Source organism: Trachypithecus francoisi, unplaced genomic scaffold (genome assembly GCF_009764315.1).
Source record: "Trachypithecus francoisi isolate TF-2019V2 unplaced genomic scaffold, Tfra_2.0 Lachesis_group12, whole genome shotgun sequence".
In the NCBI taxonomy this organism is placed as follows: domain Eukaryota; kingdom Metazoa; phylum Chordata; class Mammalia; order Primates; family Cercopithecidae; genus Trachypithecus; species Trachypithecus francoisi.
The window spans coordinates 85,156,788-85,170,919 of NW_022681457.1; the positions used below are offsets into that span (position 1 = coordinate 85,156,788).

At 55.4% G+C, this 14,132-nt stretch overlaps 2 protein-coding genes across 2 annotated transcripts in view; one reads left to right on the plus strand and one right to left on the minus strand.

Moving 5' to 3' along the window:
* BMP8A (bone morphogenetic protein 8a) overlaps window positions 1-9,492 on the minus strand; it is a 59,778-nt gene extending 50,286 nt beyond the window's left edge. The window contains exon 1 of the mRNA XM_033227018.1: window positions 8,783-9,492. Coding sequence (XP_033082909.1) covers window positions 8,783-9,116 — 334 coding nt within the window. The 5' untranslated portion in view covers window positions 9,117-9,492. The remainder of the gene's footprint in view (window positions 1-8,782) is intronic.
* Window positions 9,115-13,920, plus strand: LOC117093559 (translation initiation factor IF-2). The gene is made up of 5 exons (XM_033228873.1): window positions 9,115-9,187; window positions 9,330-9,497; window positions 9,733-10,380; window positions 10,918-11,181; window positions 13,863-13,920. The coding sequence occupies exons 1-4, from the start codon at window positions 9,115-9,117 to the stop codon at window positions 10,938-10,940; spliced, it is 912 nt and encodes a 303-aa protein (XP_033084764.1). The 3' UTR covers window positions 10,941-11,181; window positions 13,863-13,920.
* The last annotated feature ends 212 nt before the right edge of the window (window positions 13,921-14,132 follow it).

The following is a 14,132-nucleotide window of genomic DNA, read 5'->3' on the forward strand; positions in this document are numbered from 1 at the left end:
TGCACACACCCACTGTCCTGCCACTTTCTGCCATGAATTGAAGTAGCCTGAGGCTCTCACCAGATGCAGCTGCCTAGCCTTGAGCCTTTCAGCCAGTAGAACTGTATGCCAAAAAAACCGCATTTCGGCTGGGCACGGTGACTTATACCTGTAATCCCAGCACTTTGGAAGGCTGAGGTGGGTGGATCACCTGAGGTCAGGAGGTCAAGACCAGCCTGGCCAATGTGGTGAAATCCCATCTCTACTAAAAATACAAAAAATTAGCCAGGTGTGGTGGCGGGCACCTATAGTCCCAGCTACTTGGGAGGCTGAGGCAGGAGAACTCCTTGAACCCAGGAGGTAGAGGTTGCAGTGAGCTGAAATTGTACCATTGCACTCCAGCCAGGGTGACAGAGCAAGACTCTGTCTCAAAAATAAAATAAAATAAAATAAAATAAACCTCTTTTTTTTTTTTTTTTTGGTAAATTACTCAGTCTTAGGAGTCTGTTACAGCAACACAAGATAGAATAAGACAACCTTGTATCTAATAAAGGGTGAGCCCATCATCATCACCACCATCAAACACGGGTCACCTTGAACAGGTTTCTCAGTTGTGGCACCACTGACAATTTGGGCCAGATAATTCTTTGTTGTAGGGGCTGTTCTGTGTGCTGCAGGATGTTTAGCAGCATCCCTGGCCTCCACCCCTTAGCCGACAGCAGCACTCCCTTCCCCTCTCCATTTGCACAACTAAAAAGGTCTCCAGATATTGCCAAATGTTTCCTAGGAGGCAAGACTGTCAGTAGCAGAGAAACACTGCCTTTCAAAAGTGCTAGGGATCCATTCATTAGTCTAAAACCTGGGAAGTAAGGGGAAAATACCCTCGACTGTGGGAGAAGGAACCAGTCGTGGTTCCTTCTTCCTTCGAAGAGGAGGACGGCCTTCTAGGCAGAGGGAACAGTGGATACAAAGGCCCTGCATGTTCGAGAAACATCAAGGAGGCTGGTGTGGCTGGAATCTAGTGGTCAGGGGGCTGAGGTGTATGAGAAGAGGTTGCAGTGACAGGCAAGGCCAGTCCATCTCCAAGAAATCCTGTTTCTAGCCTCCAAGAACTCAGCACAGTGATTCAAAGAGGCCCTGTGACCTGGGAAGAACTTCAAAACTTCAGTTGCTGCCAACCAATGTTGTGACAGTCCATGACCTTGGGAGGTGAGAAGTCACTTGGGCCACAGTGTGCCTGTAGAGCTTTCTGCAGCCAACAGGGACTGGTGACAGCCAGTTCCATTGAGACACATCAGCTGGGGGGCTTGGCTCAGAATCCAGGACAGACAATGCCACCCCACGGAGAGGCACATGGGAGGCAGGAAAGGTTACTTTCTGAACCACCTCACGGTGGCTCTGGGAAAATAAACAATCAGAGAGCCCTCAGCCTCCTCCTCCAGCCTGGGATAAAGCAACCTCCAGATCCTGCTCTTCCAGGAAAGGCCACTGGGGGCAGGAGGTGGCCTTCACCGGGCATGGCCACCAGCTACTCCAGGCTGGGCCTCCAGATGCCAAACTCCGCGACCCTCAGCCCAACATCAACAAGGGCTCTGGCTATTTTTGTGCCCTGAGTAATTTAGTCTCACCCAGACAACCTAAATCTGTCTTATTTCTGACCAAAAAGTGAGACTTCAAAAGACACCCTCATCCTCCAGCTCAGAACAGAATCTTGTGGCCTGTGACCCATCCCACCTCCCCTCAGACCCTCCCCAGGGCCCAAAGGGCCCACAGGAAGAGTGTCGCAGGGCCCTCCCTGCGCTGGCCCTGCCATCTGTCCCTTGGGCCTCTTGTGCCTTCTTCCTGCAGACGCCTCCCTGAGAGTCCCTCCTGGAAGCTGCTCTCCCCAGGTGGCCCTGTCCCTCCCAGTCCGGCTGAGAAGCCTCCCAGTCCTCAGACCCCACACAGGTTAGGCTTTTGGCCTCTTATGGCCCCCATGCCAGGGCTTGCTGTCTCTGGTTCAGCTGTTCCTCTGGACAGCGAGCCCTAGGAGGGCCAGGACGGAGCCACATGGGTGGATATGGGAGACTCGCATGTCGCCTCATCGGCCGTAGTGTTCCAGGGCTCCAGAGCGGGGGTGCCCCGGCCCCTTCTTCCCAAGGGCCTCTTTTCCCCAGGACAGTGGCCCAGAGCCCTTGGGCTGGGTATCACTGCCAGTCCGGGTGTGGCTACCATGTCCCCGTGTGACTCCATCAGAAGTCACCGACATTCCCATTGCTGTGGACCTGCCTCCTCTCCCGGCCTGGCCCCTGAGGGTGGACAGCGGCTCCCCCAGAGCCTGGGGTGCATAGGCCAGGCCGGTCTGGCTTGTCCCACAGGCAGCAAAGGCTGAGGGGGTGCCCCATTTCAGACCCAAAACAAGGCTTGGGCCCCACAGCCTCTACAGGCCAAGGGAGGGTGGCACTCATGACCTATTGGTTCTGTGTCCTGAAGGGGCTTCTCCCACCCAGAAATCTCAGTACCCCCTCCAGGCAGGCCCAGGCCTCCATGCTGAGGTATTTCCAGCCGGGTCTCATCACTGGCTTGCTTCAAGGGCTGTTTCCATAAATGGTGCTGCTCTCATAATTACCAGTCCAGGCCTCAGACAGCTCTGGACCCCAAATTAAAAGGGAACACCCACACATACCACCACATCAAGCCCGCCAAGGCCAAGAATAGATCCCAGGAGATGTGAGCAAGAAAGATGCAATTCCTCCAGCGAAATCCCAGGAAAGAACTGAACTGTGGGAATTTTCCAGAAAGAAGTGGTCACGGTGACACATCCTCTCTTGCCTGTGGGAAAGAGGTTCCGGGAGGAGGGGGCTGGGTGCACCTCCCCACCCTGTGCCTCACCCCGGAAGAGCCCCCATCAGCAGGCAGGGGGTGGGCACATTCTTTGGTCAGAGCTGGAAAAGCCTTCAGGCAACCCTGCAGAGATGGGGAAACTGAGTCCAAGAAGAGGCAGAGGGTTTCCAGGGTTAGATTAGAGGCCCGTGTTAGAGGCCTGTGATGTGGATGTTCACACTTGTGGCCAGTGTGAAACGAGTGGCCCTGGAGTTCAATGGGACATATTGGGATGGGGGTCACCCGTCAACAAGGCCCTCCTGTCAACAGACACCTGAGAATGCCCGTGAAGCCACCTTCCTCCAGGCAGGGCCCTGTGGGGACTCGGGGTCCCGGGAGGGGGGCCCAGGGAGCTGTGGCACCCATTGTCGGCCCCCACACAGACAGGGAGGGCCGTCCCCACTCTGTCCCACCTGACCAGGCCCAGGCTCCTCCTGGCTCTCCCTGCCTCCTGCTGGGTTCCTCTTTCCCTCAACTTCCTGCCACAGGGGTTGGGGGGGCGAAGGGTGGGGGGCAGGGGCGGGGGCAGGGAAGAGTCAGACTTGGTCGTGTTCTCAGCTTGTTCAGGGGCTGCTGAGAAGTACGAGAAAGAGGGGTTAGGTGTGCCCAGGAGTTAGGTGTGCCCCTGGGTCACACAGGCAGAAAGCGACTAGAATCCTAAGAGAAGTGCATGCAAGGCAGGTGGGGCTTCTGCCTGGAAAGAGCCTGTCCCTATGGGATTGTGGGGTAGGAGCGGAGAGATTTATGGAAACCCTGACCCACCTTCATTTAAAAGTGGGTGGAGTTTTCACAAGCAAAAATGGAGGTAAGTGTATTCTATGAAGGAGCTACCCAATGAGCAATGGTGCAGAAGTGGGGCGCGGTCAGCACCCATTTGTGAAGTTCCTTCTGTGTGTCAGCCTCCAGCTGGCTACACTGCATGCAACCCCACGAGGTTGGCTCACTTACCTTGTCTCAAAGGTGTGGAAACTGAGTTTCAGGGACTTTAAGCAAGCTGCTCAACATCACACAGCTCCCAAATGGCACACGCAAGATTAAAATTCCCGCTCTAATATAGCCACAGAGGGATGTGGGTAAAAGTGTTCAGAACAACCCAAATGTCCCTAACAGTGGATGGACTATGGCATATATATTCATGCAATGGAATATAACTCAGTTAGGAAAGAAAGAACTACAGATACAACAACATGGAGGAAAATGGAAACAGAAGTATGCTGAGTCAAAGACTAGACTCAAGAGTATGCACTGTAAGATTCCATTTATGTGAAGTTCAAAGAACAGGCCATGGCAATGAAGATCAGAAAGTAGATGCTGGAGTGACTGTCTGGTAGCAATGGGGCTCCCCAGGGGCACCCAAGTTACATGCTTCTGCAGAATCTGAATTTTGTAGAATGAGCATGCATTATTTCTCTAAATCCCCCCAAAATAAAAATATTTTAACAACAGGCTTCTTAGCTTACAACACACATTCACGTTTAGTTCAATTCGACAGCACTTACTGCCTCCAATGATAGGCCGGGACCTGGCGGAGGTAGCTGCTATGTCTGACATGGAGGCAGGCAGACAACCCGCTGTGTGGCCTTGGGAAAATCACCTAATTGCTCTGAGCCTCATTCTCCTCTCTTTCAAACACAGATGTGACGATAATTGTGAGATACCAATGACGGAACAGATGCAGAGGTTCTGGGCACATGGGCATCGCTGGGTATCATCTCACACAAGCCCGGAACAGCCCCATAAGATGAGTATCTCCATTTTACAGAGCAGGAAACTGAGGCTTGGGGAGGTTGACTGGAAAGCCCAGATCACACTGAGATCAGGTGTCGGTGTCAGGATGCAAATTCCGTGTGTGTGGGTCTCAGGTCAGAAACCCCCAATTTAGCCCTGTCTGTCTCGCCATTGTTCAGTCCCTCCTGTTTCCAGGAGCCCTAATTACCTTTAGGGCTCATGTATGTATTATGTGTCTCTCGCACTACAAAGTCATCTCCCTGAGGATAGGAACTTTACTTTTTTCATTGTTTTTTTTTTTTTTTTTTTGAGACGGAATCTCTCTCTGTCACCCAGGCTGGAGTGCAGTGGCGTGATCTTGGCTCACTGCAAGATCTGCCTCCCGGGTTCACGCCATTCTCCTGCCACAGCCTCCCGGAGATGCCCACCACCACACCCGGCTAATTTTTTTTGTATTTTTGGTAGAGACGGAGTTTCACCGTGTTAGTCAGGATGGTCTCGATCTCCTGACCTTGTGATCCGCCCGTTTCGGCCTCCCAAAGTGCTGGGATTACAGGCGTGATACTTTTTTCATTGTTATATCCCCAGTGACTAGAACTGTGCCTCATCCTTGGTAGGTGCTATAGAATGATTTGCTGAATGAATGAATGGGAAAATGAAAGAGGTCCCTAGTAAAGAAACAAAGGAAGTGGCCCCGGGGCCCATGGAGATGGTGCCACCCTTCCAGGTCACATGGCTGGAAAGGGCAGAGCAGGACCGGGCCAGGTCCTGAATTCCCACTCAGTCCTACTTCTCCCAAATCCAGACGGCTCTGTTCATCAACACCCCGGTCCATGGTCACTGGAGACCACAGGAGCAAAGCTGTCTGGTTCAAGAAGGGGTCAGGACCAAAGTGAAGCTGCCTGCATTCTGATCCTGGCTGGACTTCTGCCCGCTAGTCCTGCGTATGCCTCAGTTTCTCAATCTGGAACATGAGCACCTGCCTCTCCGCTGACATGGGTGGAGAAGGATTCAGAAGGAGTGTGCAGAGGTGGTCGTTCCTGCCATCCTTCCTCCTTCAGGAGGGGCCGGGCCGGCCTGAGGCACTGGGGCCAAGGCATGGTGGTGTTGTGAGAAGGCGCCTCTGCCAGAGAGCCACAGGGTCAGGGATGGGAGGCACCTTGCTTTTCTGATGCCATCACCATAGAATGGACAAGAAAGCAGAGGCTCAGGGAAGGAAAGGGCCGTGGCTCAGGATATGCAGGAGTTAATGGCGGGCCCAGGCAGCACAAGAACCTGGGTCCTGCCTCCCAGTTTAGGGCTCTCCCCTCCCTGAGCAGAGAGACCAGGGACAGAATCCAACGCTCCATCACTGTCCTGCCCAAGAGAGCCCAGGTCTACAGGCTGATATGGATGACAGGCCAGGCGGGGCCCCAGCTCTGACCCCAGCCCTGGCCTCCCAGTGCAGGCTCTGAACATCAGGACGCAGGCTTGCCTTCCTAAAGCACCTGCTCTGCACAGAGACCTGAGCCATGGCAGGAGGCCTGTGAGAGTCCCGCCCTCTGGGTCCTACAGGCTGCCATCAACAGCTGGGCCCTAGGGGCACCAGGCCTGGCTATGCAGGAGCCAGATGAGGCTGATAGGAGCTGGTGGGAGCAGGTGTGGGAGCCTGGGTGTGGGCAGTGACACCCAGCGACCCTGCTATTAGATCCCGTGGTGGCTCTGGGGCCACCAACCTTCAGGGGCCTCCAAACACTGACAGCATCCTGGTATGTGTCTAAATACCCCCACCCACCCCACGGCCTCAGTAATTACCAGTTAAAGCTACTGTAACTGTGCCGGGCGCGGTGGCTCAAGCCTGTAATCCCAGCACTTTGGGAGGCCGAGACGGGTGGATCACGAGGTCAGGAGATCGAGACCATCCTGGCTAACACGGTGAAACCCCGTCTCTACTAAAAATACAAAAAACTAGCCGGGCGAGGTGGCGGGCGCCTGTAGTCCCAGCTACTCCGGAGGCTGAGGCAGGAGAATGGCGTGAACCCGGGAGGCGGAGCGTGCAGTGAGCTGAGATCCGGCCACTGCACTCCAGCCTGGGCGACAGAGCAAGACTCCGTCTCCAAAAAAAAAAAAAAAAAAAAAAAAAAAGCTACTGTAACTGAGAGAGTTCTACTAGTGCAGTTAGCAGAGCAGAATAAAGAGGCCCTTCTGACAGCTGGCCACGCCCACCCGCAGCCTGGGCTTCCACTAACAACGACCTGCTTGTTAATCCCGCAGCGCTGGAAGCCCCGGGTCTGCACAAAATGCGCAGAGCTGGGGTGGGAGGAAGCTGGGATTTGGAATCCACAGCCGTGGATGTCACCATGGATGGGCTGTGTGGCCCTGGGCTGGCCATTTAACCTCTCTGAGACTATGAAACAGGGCTAGCAAAAGAGTCTCACATGAATTAAATGAGGCATTGTAAGGCTGTGAAAGTTCGCCTGTAATCCCAGCACTTTGGGAGACTGAGGTGGGAGGATTGCTTCAGTTCAGGAGTTCAAGACCAGCCTGGGCAATATAGTGAGACTCCCCATCTCTACAAGAAATATTTTAAAATTATCTGGGTGTGGTGGTGTGCAACTGTAGCCCTAGCTACTGGGGAGGCTGAAGGAGGAGGACTGCTTGAGCCCGGGAATTAGAGGCCACAGTGAGCTATAATCACACCACTACACTCCAGCCTGGGGAATGGAGCGAGACCCTGCCTCTTAAAAAAAAAGAAAAAAAAAAAAAAAGAAAAAAAAAGAGAAAAAGTTCACATGCTACTTTTCATTCTAAAAATAAGTACAAACACCTTTGATGGGCTTTTAGAGTTCATTTCTGGGTTTCAGGTGTACAAGACATGTGGAGATGTTCCTGTCACCTCCACACTAAGGCTGGGCTACAGGTGGAAGGCTAAAAATGGCCAGGTCCAGGTTCACCCTGAGGGGAGCGGCACAGGCTTTCCATTCCTGCCCCTCTACCAGCCAATCACATAACAACCCTGAGGACAGATCACCAGGCACCTCATTTTACAAGGAGCAACCAAGGCTGAGAAGGTGAGGAACTTCCCTAAGGTCACACAGAGGGGTAGGCCCTGCCCAATTCCCAGCAACAGCCCCACCAGGCTGTGCATGTCTTGACCCAGGGGATGCCAGGGGAGGTAGGACATGGGCTGGGTAGTGAGTCATTCTGATGGGCGGCTCCCTCGGGGACATTCTTGGACGACTCCATCCACAACTCTTCTTGGTTCTGAGCCCAGTGTCAGCCTGTCCTGATGACAGAGGCCCAGTCCCAGCTTCACAGAGGGTCTCCTCTGTCCCCCATCCCCACCCTGTCCTCTAACTACAAAGGCAACATCCAGATCCCACCGGCTGGAGACCTGTGCCTGGCTCTGGGCACTCACCGATGGTGAACGGCTGTCTCCTGCTGCTCACCTCCACCACCAGCTCTTGGGTTGTGGGGAGCAGAGGCTTGGCCATGCCCTCTTCTGCCCTAGTGTAGGAAGAAAATGGCTGATGGCCCCACAAAACCTGCTGCGGCTCAGTCCCCTGTGTTCTTCAGCCCAGACTCCTCAGAAAGCTCTCTGCACCCTGAAAGCCTGACCTGACAACAGAAAGGTCATCTCATTGAGCACCGGATGGACAGTCAGGCTTCCTGGCCCAGGGTGACAAGGCCACAGTCCCTGCCCCACTGAGCTGAGTCTGCTCCTTCCCCAGCCGCTCCCCTGACAGCCGCACCCCACCCAGGCTCCGCACAGGGAAGAGCCTGCTGTGGACTCAGGACACGCGAGTCAGCTCTGGTCACTCTGATGATGTGACCACAGGTTTCCACGCTGAACTTCGTCCCTCTCCTCAGTACTGCCCTTATCACAGTGACAGCATCCCGGCCTCTGTTTACTCACCGTCTCCCCAGGACCAGGCTGTCTGCCTGGGGCAGCCCAGGTGGGCAAGGACATCACCTGATTCTTACTCCTGGGTGTGTTTGGAGCAGGATGAAGGCAGCCACAGTTCCCCCCAGCCTGCTCCTGACCACCCCGCAGCCCAGGGGGCCCCATGATCCTTAGACTTTCCCTAATCACGGCGGTCCCACTCTCCGGTGGTTCGCGTCCACCGTCTGTGGCAACCCCCTTCGGCCAGGGCCCGGCACAGCCCGCGGATGCGCGCACTCTCCCCTGCAGCCAGTTTACTTCAAGGGTTACGGCGCGGGCGGCCGCACTCACCCATGTTGACGAAGCTCATGATCAGGTCGGCGCGGCCCAGGCGCCGCTCCGCGGGCGCGCCGTCCTCGTCGTCGTCGCCGGCCATGGCGTGGTACAGGTCTAGCATGAAGAGCGGCGCGGACGCGGGCAGCCGGGAGGCGGCGGGTGGCGCGCGGGGCCGGGGCCGCCCAGGTAGTCCGAGCACCGCCAGGATCTCGCGTTGCACGTCCCGGCGCTCGCGCGCGCCCAGACGTCGCTGGGGACAGCCGGGCGGGGGTCGCAGGCCGGGGCCGCCCCCGCCCAGCGCGCACAACGCCAGCCCCAGGAGCCAGAGCGGGCCTGCGCGCGCGGCCATGGCCGGCCGGGGACGCTCAGCTGGCGCGCATCGGCTCCGCGGCCGCCCTTGGGCCCGGGGACGCCCCGACGGCGAGCGGGGAGCTGGGTTCGGCGAGCCGGGGGCCGGCCTCGGCGGGCGGCGTCCGAGGTCTCAGCGCGGTCCCTGGAGCGCCCCCCGCGCGGCACTTGCCCCTGCTCCGGGACAAGCGGACGCGGACGCCACCGCCTCGAGGCCGGTGCTCCTCTGAGGACTGGGACTGTCAAGCCAATCCGTCTGTCGCCGCCGTGCCCACCAGTCCGGCTGTGGCCGCGGTCCGCGCAGCGCAGGGGCGACGGGCGAGCTCCGGCAGCGACCCGGGCGGCGCGATTCCCGCGAGTCCCTGCCCCGGCTCAGCCGTCGGTGCCGCCCGCCCACCCCCGGGACTGACCAATGGGGGCGCGGGGGCGGGGCCGGGGCGCGGAGGCCACGCCCGGGAGGGGCCTGGGGCGGCGGCCGGTGTGGCGGGTGGGGCTACTCGGAGATGCGACCTCGGCGTGGCTGGTAGGTGGTCCGGGCGAGGAGCCCGCAGCCTGGGCGTCAGTGTGGTCAGGGCCGTACTGGCTCGCGCCGCGGGCTTCGGCGCAGAGATCCTAAGGCTGCGGCGCCGTCCCAGTCTCGCCAGTGGTGCCACCCGGCCGCCCTGCCGTGGTGTGCTGGGGTCGTCACCGGGCCCGACACGCGGCCGCAGCCCCGTCTGGAGAGCCGGGCGGTGCCAGCCAAGCCCCGAGGGTGGGGCACGTTCCTCTGCCCGCAGTAGCCGGCCTGGGTTCCGGCCACCGCGGCCCCTCGCCGCCTCCTGGCGCCTTCCCCGTGGCCCCTGCATGCGCTTTTGCGGGCGCCTCCTTCCCAGCACCTGCTCGGCTGCTTCTCCATGCGTCCCCCATCTGGCTCCCGCGTGAGCCCGGGCAGCGCCCCAGGCGGGCCGCCTCCGCCAGCCCTCGCTGCGCGCCCTGCGTCCCCGGTACTGATACAGCTTTGCAGAGGGGACTCCGGTTCCTGCCTCCATCCGGGCCAGAAGCTCTGGGGCCCTTCCCGAACACTCGGGAACCACCTGTGCATATCTTCTTAGTCGCCACAGCCCCGGTGCAGGCCTGGCAGGAGAAGGATCCCCGCGGAAACGTCTCGACTGACTCAGTCCCTTTCTGCACACCCTGCTCTTCCCTGGGCGCGCTCTCGCCTTACATAATTATTCCTCTGTGGTTCAGGCGCTGCGGAAGAAGGCACCTAGACGGTGCTGGGAAAGGTCAGTAGAGGAAAGTGCTTCAGGCTGAGGGAATAGCTTGTGCCAAGGCCCTGAGACCCCGGGGAGGAGCCTAATAATGGTAACAGTCAGCACTTTCCACGCGCGAGGCATGTTCTGAGTGTGTGTCCCGTGTCATTTCTGTGATGCTCGCACATCGTTAGGGGATACATACCACTGGAACCTCCTCTTTTAACAAATGAGGAAACTGAGGCACACAGTGGTTAAGGGACTCCATGTCACACAGCAGTGGAGCTGGGCTTGGGAAGGGGGGCGGTGGAACCTGGAGAGCCCAGGGGGCAAATGGCCGAGGCTGGAGGGGCTGGCAAGGGAGGGACCGCAAAGGGCCTCACAGGAGCTAGACGAGGGCCCTGGGCACCAGAGATTATGGTGCCCCCCCATGTGGATTGAAGATTGAACCTTGAAGCAAGTGTATAATGCCCTCAAAATCACGTTTTGAAGTCATCACCTCAATAACATTTTCAAATAGTCATTTGCTGGTGGCTTAAACATATGCCTAGTTTGTCTTTTACCCAACAGGTATATTTCCACACTGCTCGTAAATTTTCTGCGCGGTCCCCAGAGCGCCCCCCATGAGGCACCTGCATCGGCTCCAGGTGGAGCAGACGTGGATGCCACCGCCTAGAGGCTGGGGCTTCTCTGCAGACTGGGACTGTCCCATAAGGATACTGAGCTAAGGATAATGCAGAATAACCGTTGAAAGTACCCAAGACCAGAGCATGGAAGCAGAGCAGAATATGCATCAGAGGGAGACAGGAGTCAGGGCCCTGCAGGTGGAGGCAGGTACAGTAATCAGATGTGGGAGTGGGTACAATGACAATGAGCCTCTAATGGTGATGGGGTGGAGGGGCAGAGAAAGCTGTTTAGGAGGCTGAATTCACAGGGCTTTGTCCCCATATCATCTTGGTCAGAGTCTTGGAATCTCCTGCCCATGCCCCCTTCACTGTCCTCTCTGCATGCCCCTTTTGAATCCACTGCGCATCACTTGAGGCCCTAGATCCAGCCTGTGCAATTCTCAGGTTTGTTTTGTGCAATTCTGGGCTCCCAGCTAGACTGCAAGCTGCCCAGTGCTGGGCTGATTCTTATAACAGAAATCATTTCTCAATTTACCATGTGGAGATAGAGCTGTGTTTTCTAAACAATGGGCTTCACATTCCCATAAACCTAAACAGCAGATTTTAGCCATTCCAAGGGCCTCTGCCCAAAATTCAGTTCAGCAACAATCACCATGAGCTGCTCTGTGCTGTGTCCTGAGCCAGAGATGGAGGGGACAAGCCCCCTGCCCCTGAGCAGCCCCCACAGCAACAGGTGTGACAGCTGGTGAACACGGCGATTTCCCAAGGCAGAATGAAAGCTGTGCTCCCACAGAGGAGCCAACAAAGTGGCTGGAAGGGCAGAGGAGCAGGGAAGTGGGAGCAGACCACGTGGGAGTGGAATCCCAGAATACTAGGACTGGAAGGGAACTGAGGTGGGGTAGCTTTCTTGGAGAAAGTAGTGTCAAAACAAGGGCTTTCCCTAGCCACCTGGCAACTCTGTGATCTTAACCTCTCAGGCTCAGTGTCTCATCAAGAAAAGGGGGCTAATGATCATAGAACTGTTAAGGGTATTCAGTGAGAATGTATATAGAGCACTTAGCATAACCACTGGCTTACAGTAAGCAGTCAAAAAAACATGAGCTAGTTATTGCATCATTCAAGTCCCTAGCAGACACCAAATTTGCCCTCCTCATTTACCATTTCTATCACAGGACTGTGATTTTACATATATATGTTTTTTTTTTTGAGACGGAGTTTCACTCTTGTCACCCAGGCTGGAGTGTAGTGGCGCAATCTTGGCTCACTGCAACCTCTGCCTCCCAGATTCAAGCAATTGTCCTGCCTCAGCCTCCCGAGTAGCTGGGATTACAGGTGCCCACCACCACACCTGGCTAATTTTTGTATTTTTAGTAGAGATGGGGTTTCAGCTGGGCGCGGTGGCTCAAGCCTGTAATCCCAGCACTTTGGGAGGCCGAGACGGGCGGATCACGAGGTCAGGAGATCGAGACCATCCTGGCTAACATGGTGAAACCCCGTCTCTACTAAAAAATACAAAAAACTAGCCGGGCGAGGTGGCAGGCGACTGTAGTCCCAGCTACTCCGGAGGCTGAGGCAGGAGAACGGGGTAAACCCGGGAGGCGGAGCTTGCAGTGAGCTGAGATCCGGCCACTGCACTCCAGCCCGGGTGACAGAGCAAGACTCCGTCTCAAAAAAAAAAGAGATGGGGTTTCACCACCTTGACCAGGCTGGTCACCTGACCTCAAGTGATCCACCCGCCTCAGCCTCCCAAAGTGCTGGGATTACAGGTGTGAGCCACCACACCCGGCCCAGAACTGTGATTATACTTTAACCCTTTTCCTAGCATCTCATTTCCTACATGGTCTTGTATGGAGGCATTTGTTGAATGGAAACGCACCTTTAGCCAGGCATGGTGGCGCCTGTAATTCCAGCTACTCAGGAGGCTGAGGCAGGAGAATCGTTTGAGCTTGGGAGGTGGAGGCTGCAGTCGGCTCAGACTGTGCCACTGCACCCCAGTGGGCAACAGAGTGAGTCCCTATCTCAAAAAAAAAAAAAAAAAAAAAAAAAGAAAAAAAATGCACTTTTTGTTGGTGCCACTGCCAGCTGAACTTTGCCAGAAAACCTTAATTACTTGTTAAGATTCTGTACCATAGTCCAGAACCTGGGAAGGTGGAGGTCAAGCTGGTCTCACATGCTTCTACTGCCAAGAGGCCTAGAAGGGGAAGCAAATTAGGGTGAAAACACTATCCTATACAAAGTCCCGGCAGCTTGAAGTTCCTCAGTTCTATGGAGAACAGAGTAAGCACTTCCTTCAGAATCCATTAGGCTCCAAATTCCTTTTAATCAGGATATTTGGCCTTCACAGCTTTGGCAAACATGCATCGACCTCACCAAATGCCTATGTCATAAGGAATGCAGCCTGATGACCAAGAACACAGGTGGCATGAGTTTCAGCCCCTTTACCTCCGAAGCCTCTAGCCCTTTTCTTCTTGTTACTAAGTTAACATTTGGCTGCTCTATTATAAAGCCGACTGTCTAGAGGCTGGAGGAAACAGAAGTGCCAGACTTGAATAGGGAGTGGAGAACTTCAAGGTTCACTTCTGTCATTTATTCATTTCGTGAGCTCAGGGAAATCACTTTCTCTTCTACTTTCCCATCCCAGTTTCTCCATCTGTAAAACAAAGGAGCTAGATATGATGACCGATTTTGCTTCCACCTCTGAAATTCTACCACTTAACCAGAAATTTCAGCATACTGTGACATGGTATGAAAAATTGGTCCCATTCTCTCAGAACCCAGGATCTCCAAGATTTCTAGTATCTTTTTACATAATGCTATTTGTTTAATCATGTAAGTAGGACAGATATCCTACATGTTCATGTTAATATCCTGGTTTTTTTTTTTTGACAGGGTCTTGCTGTGTCACCCAGGCTGGAGTGCAGTGGAGCAATCATGGCTCACGTGATCCTCCCACCTTAACCTCCCTAGTAGTTGGGGCTACAGGCATGTGCCACCATGCCTAATTGTTTTTTTTAGTTTTAGTAGATACAAGGTCTTACTATGTTTTCCAGGCTGGTCTCAAATTCTGAACTCAAGTGATCCTCCTGCCTTGGCCCCCCATAGTGCTAGGATTATGGGCGTGAGCCACCATGCCCAGCCATATTAAACAAAATTAACAAG

Excerpts from the sequence above, each read along its gene's own strand:
- LOC117093559 (XM_033228873.1), top strand. The coding sequence starts at position 9,115 with ATGGCCGGCCGGGGACGCTCAGCTGGCGCGCATCGGCTCCGCGGCCGC. Across the intron at positions 9,188-9,329 it reads GGCCCGGGGACGCCCCGACG|GCCGGTGCTCCTCTGAGGAC; the intron begins GCGAGCGGGGAG and ends CACCGCCTCGAG. Across the intron at positions 9,498-9,732 it reads CTGCCCCGGCTCAGCCGTCG|GCTGCGGCGCCGTCCCAGTC; the intron begins GTGCCGCCCGCC and ends AGAGATCCTAAG.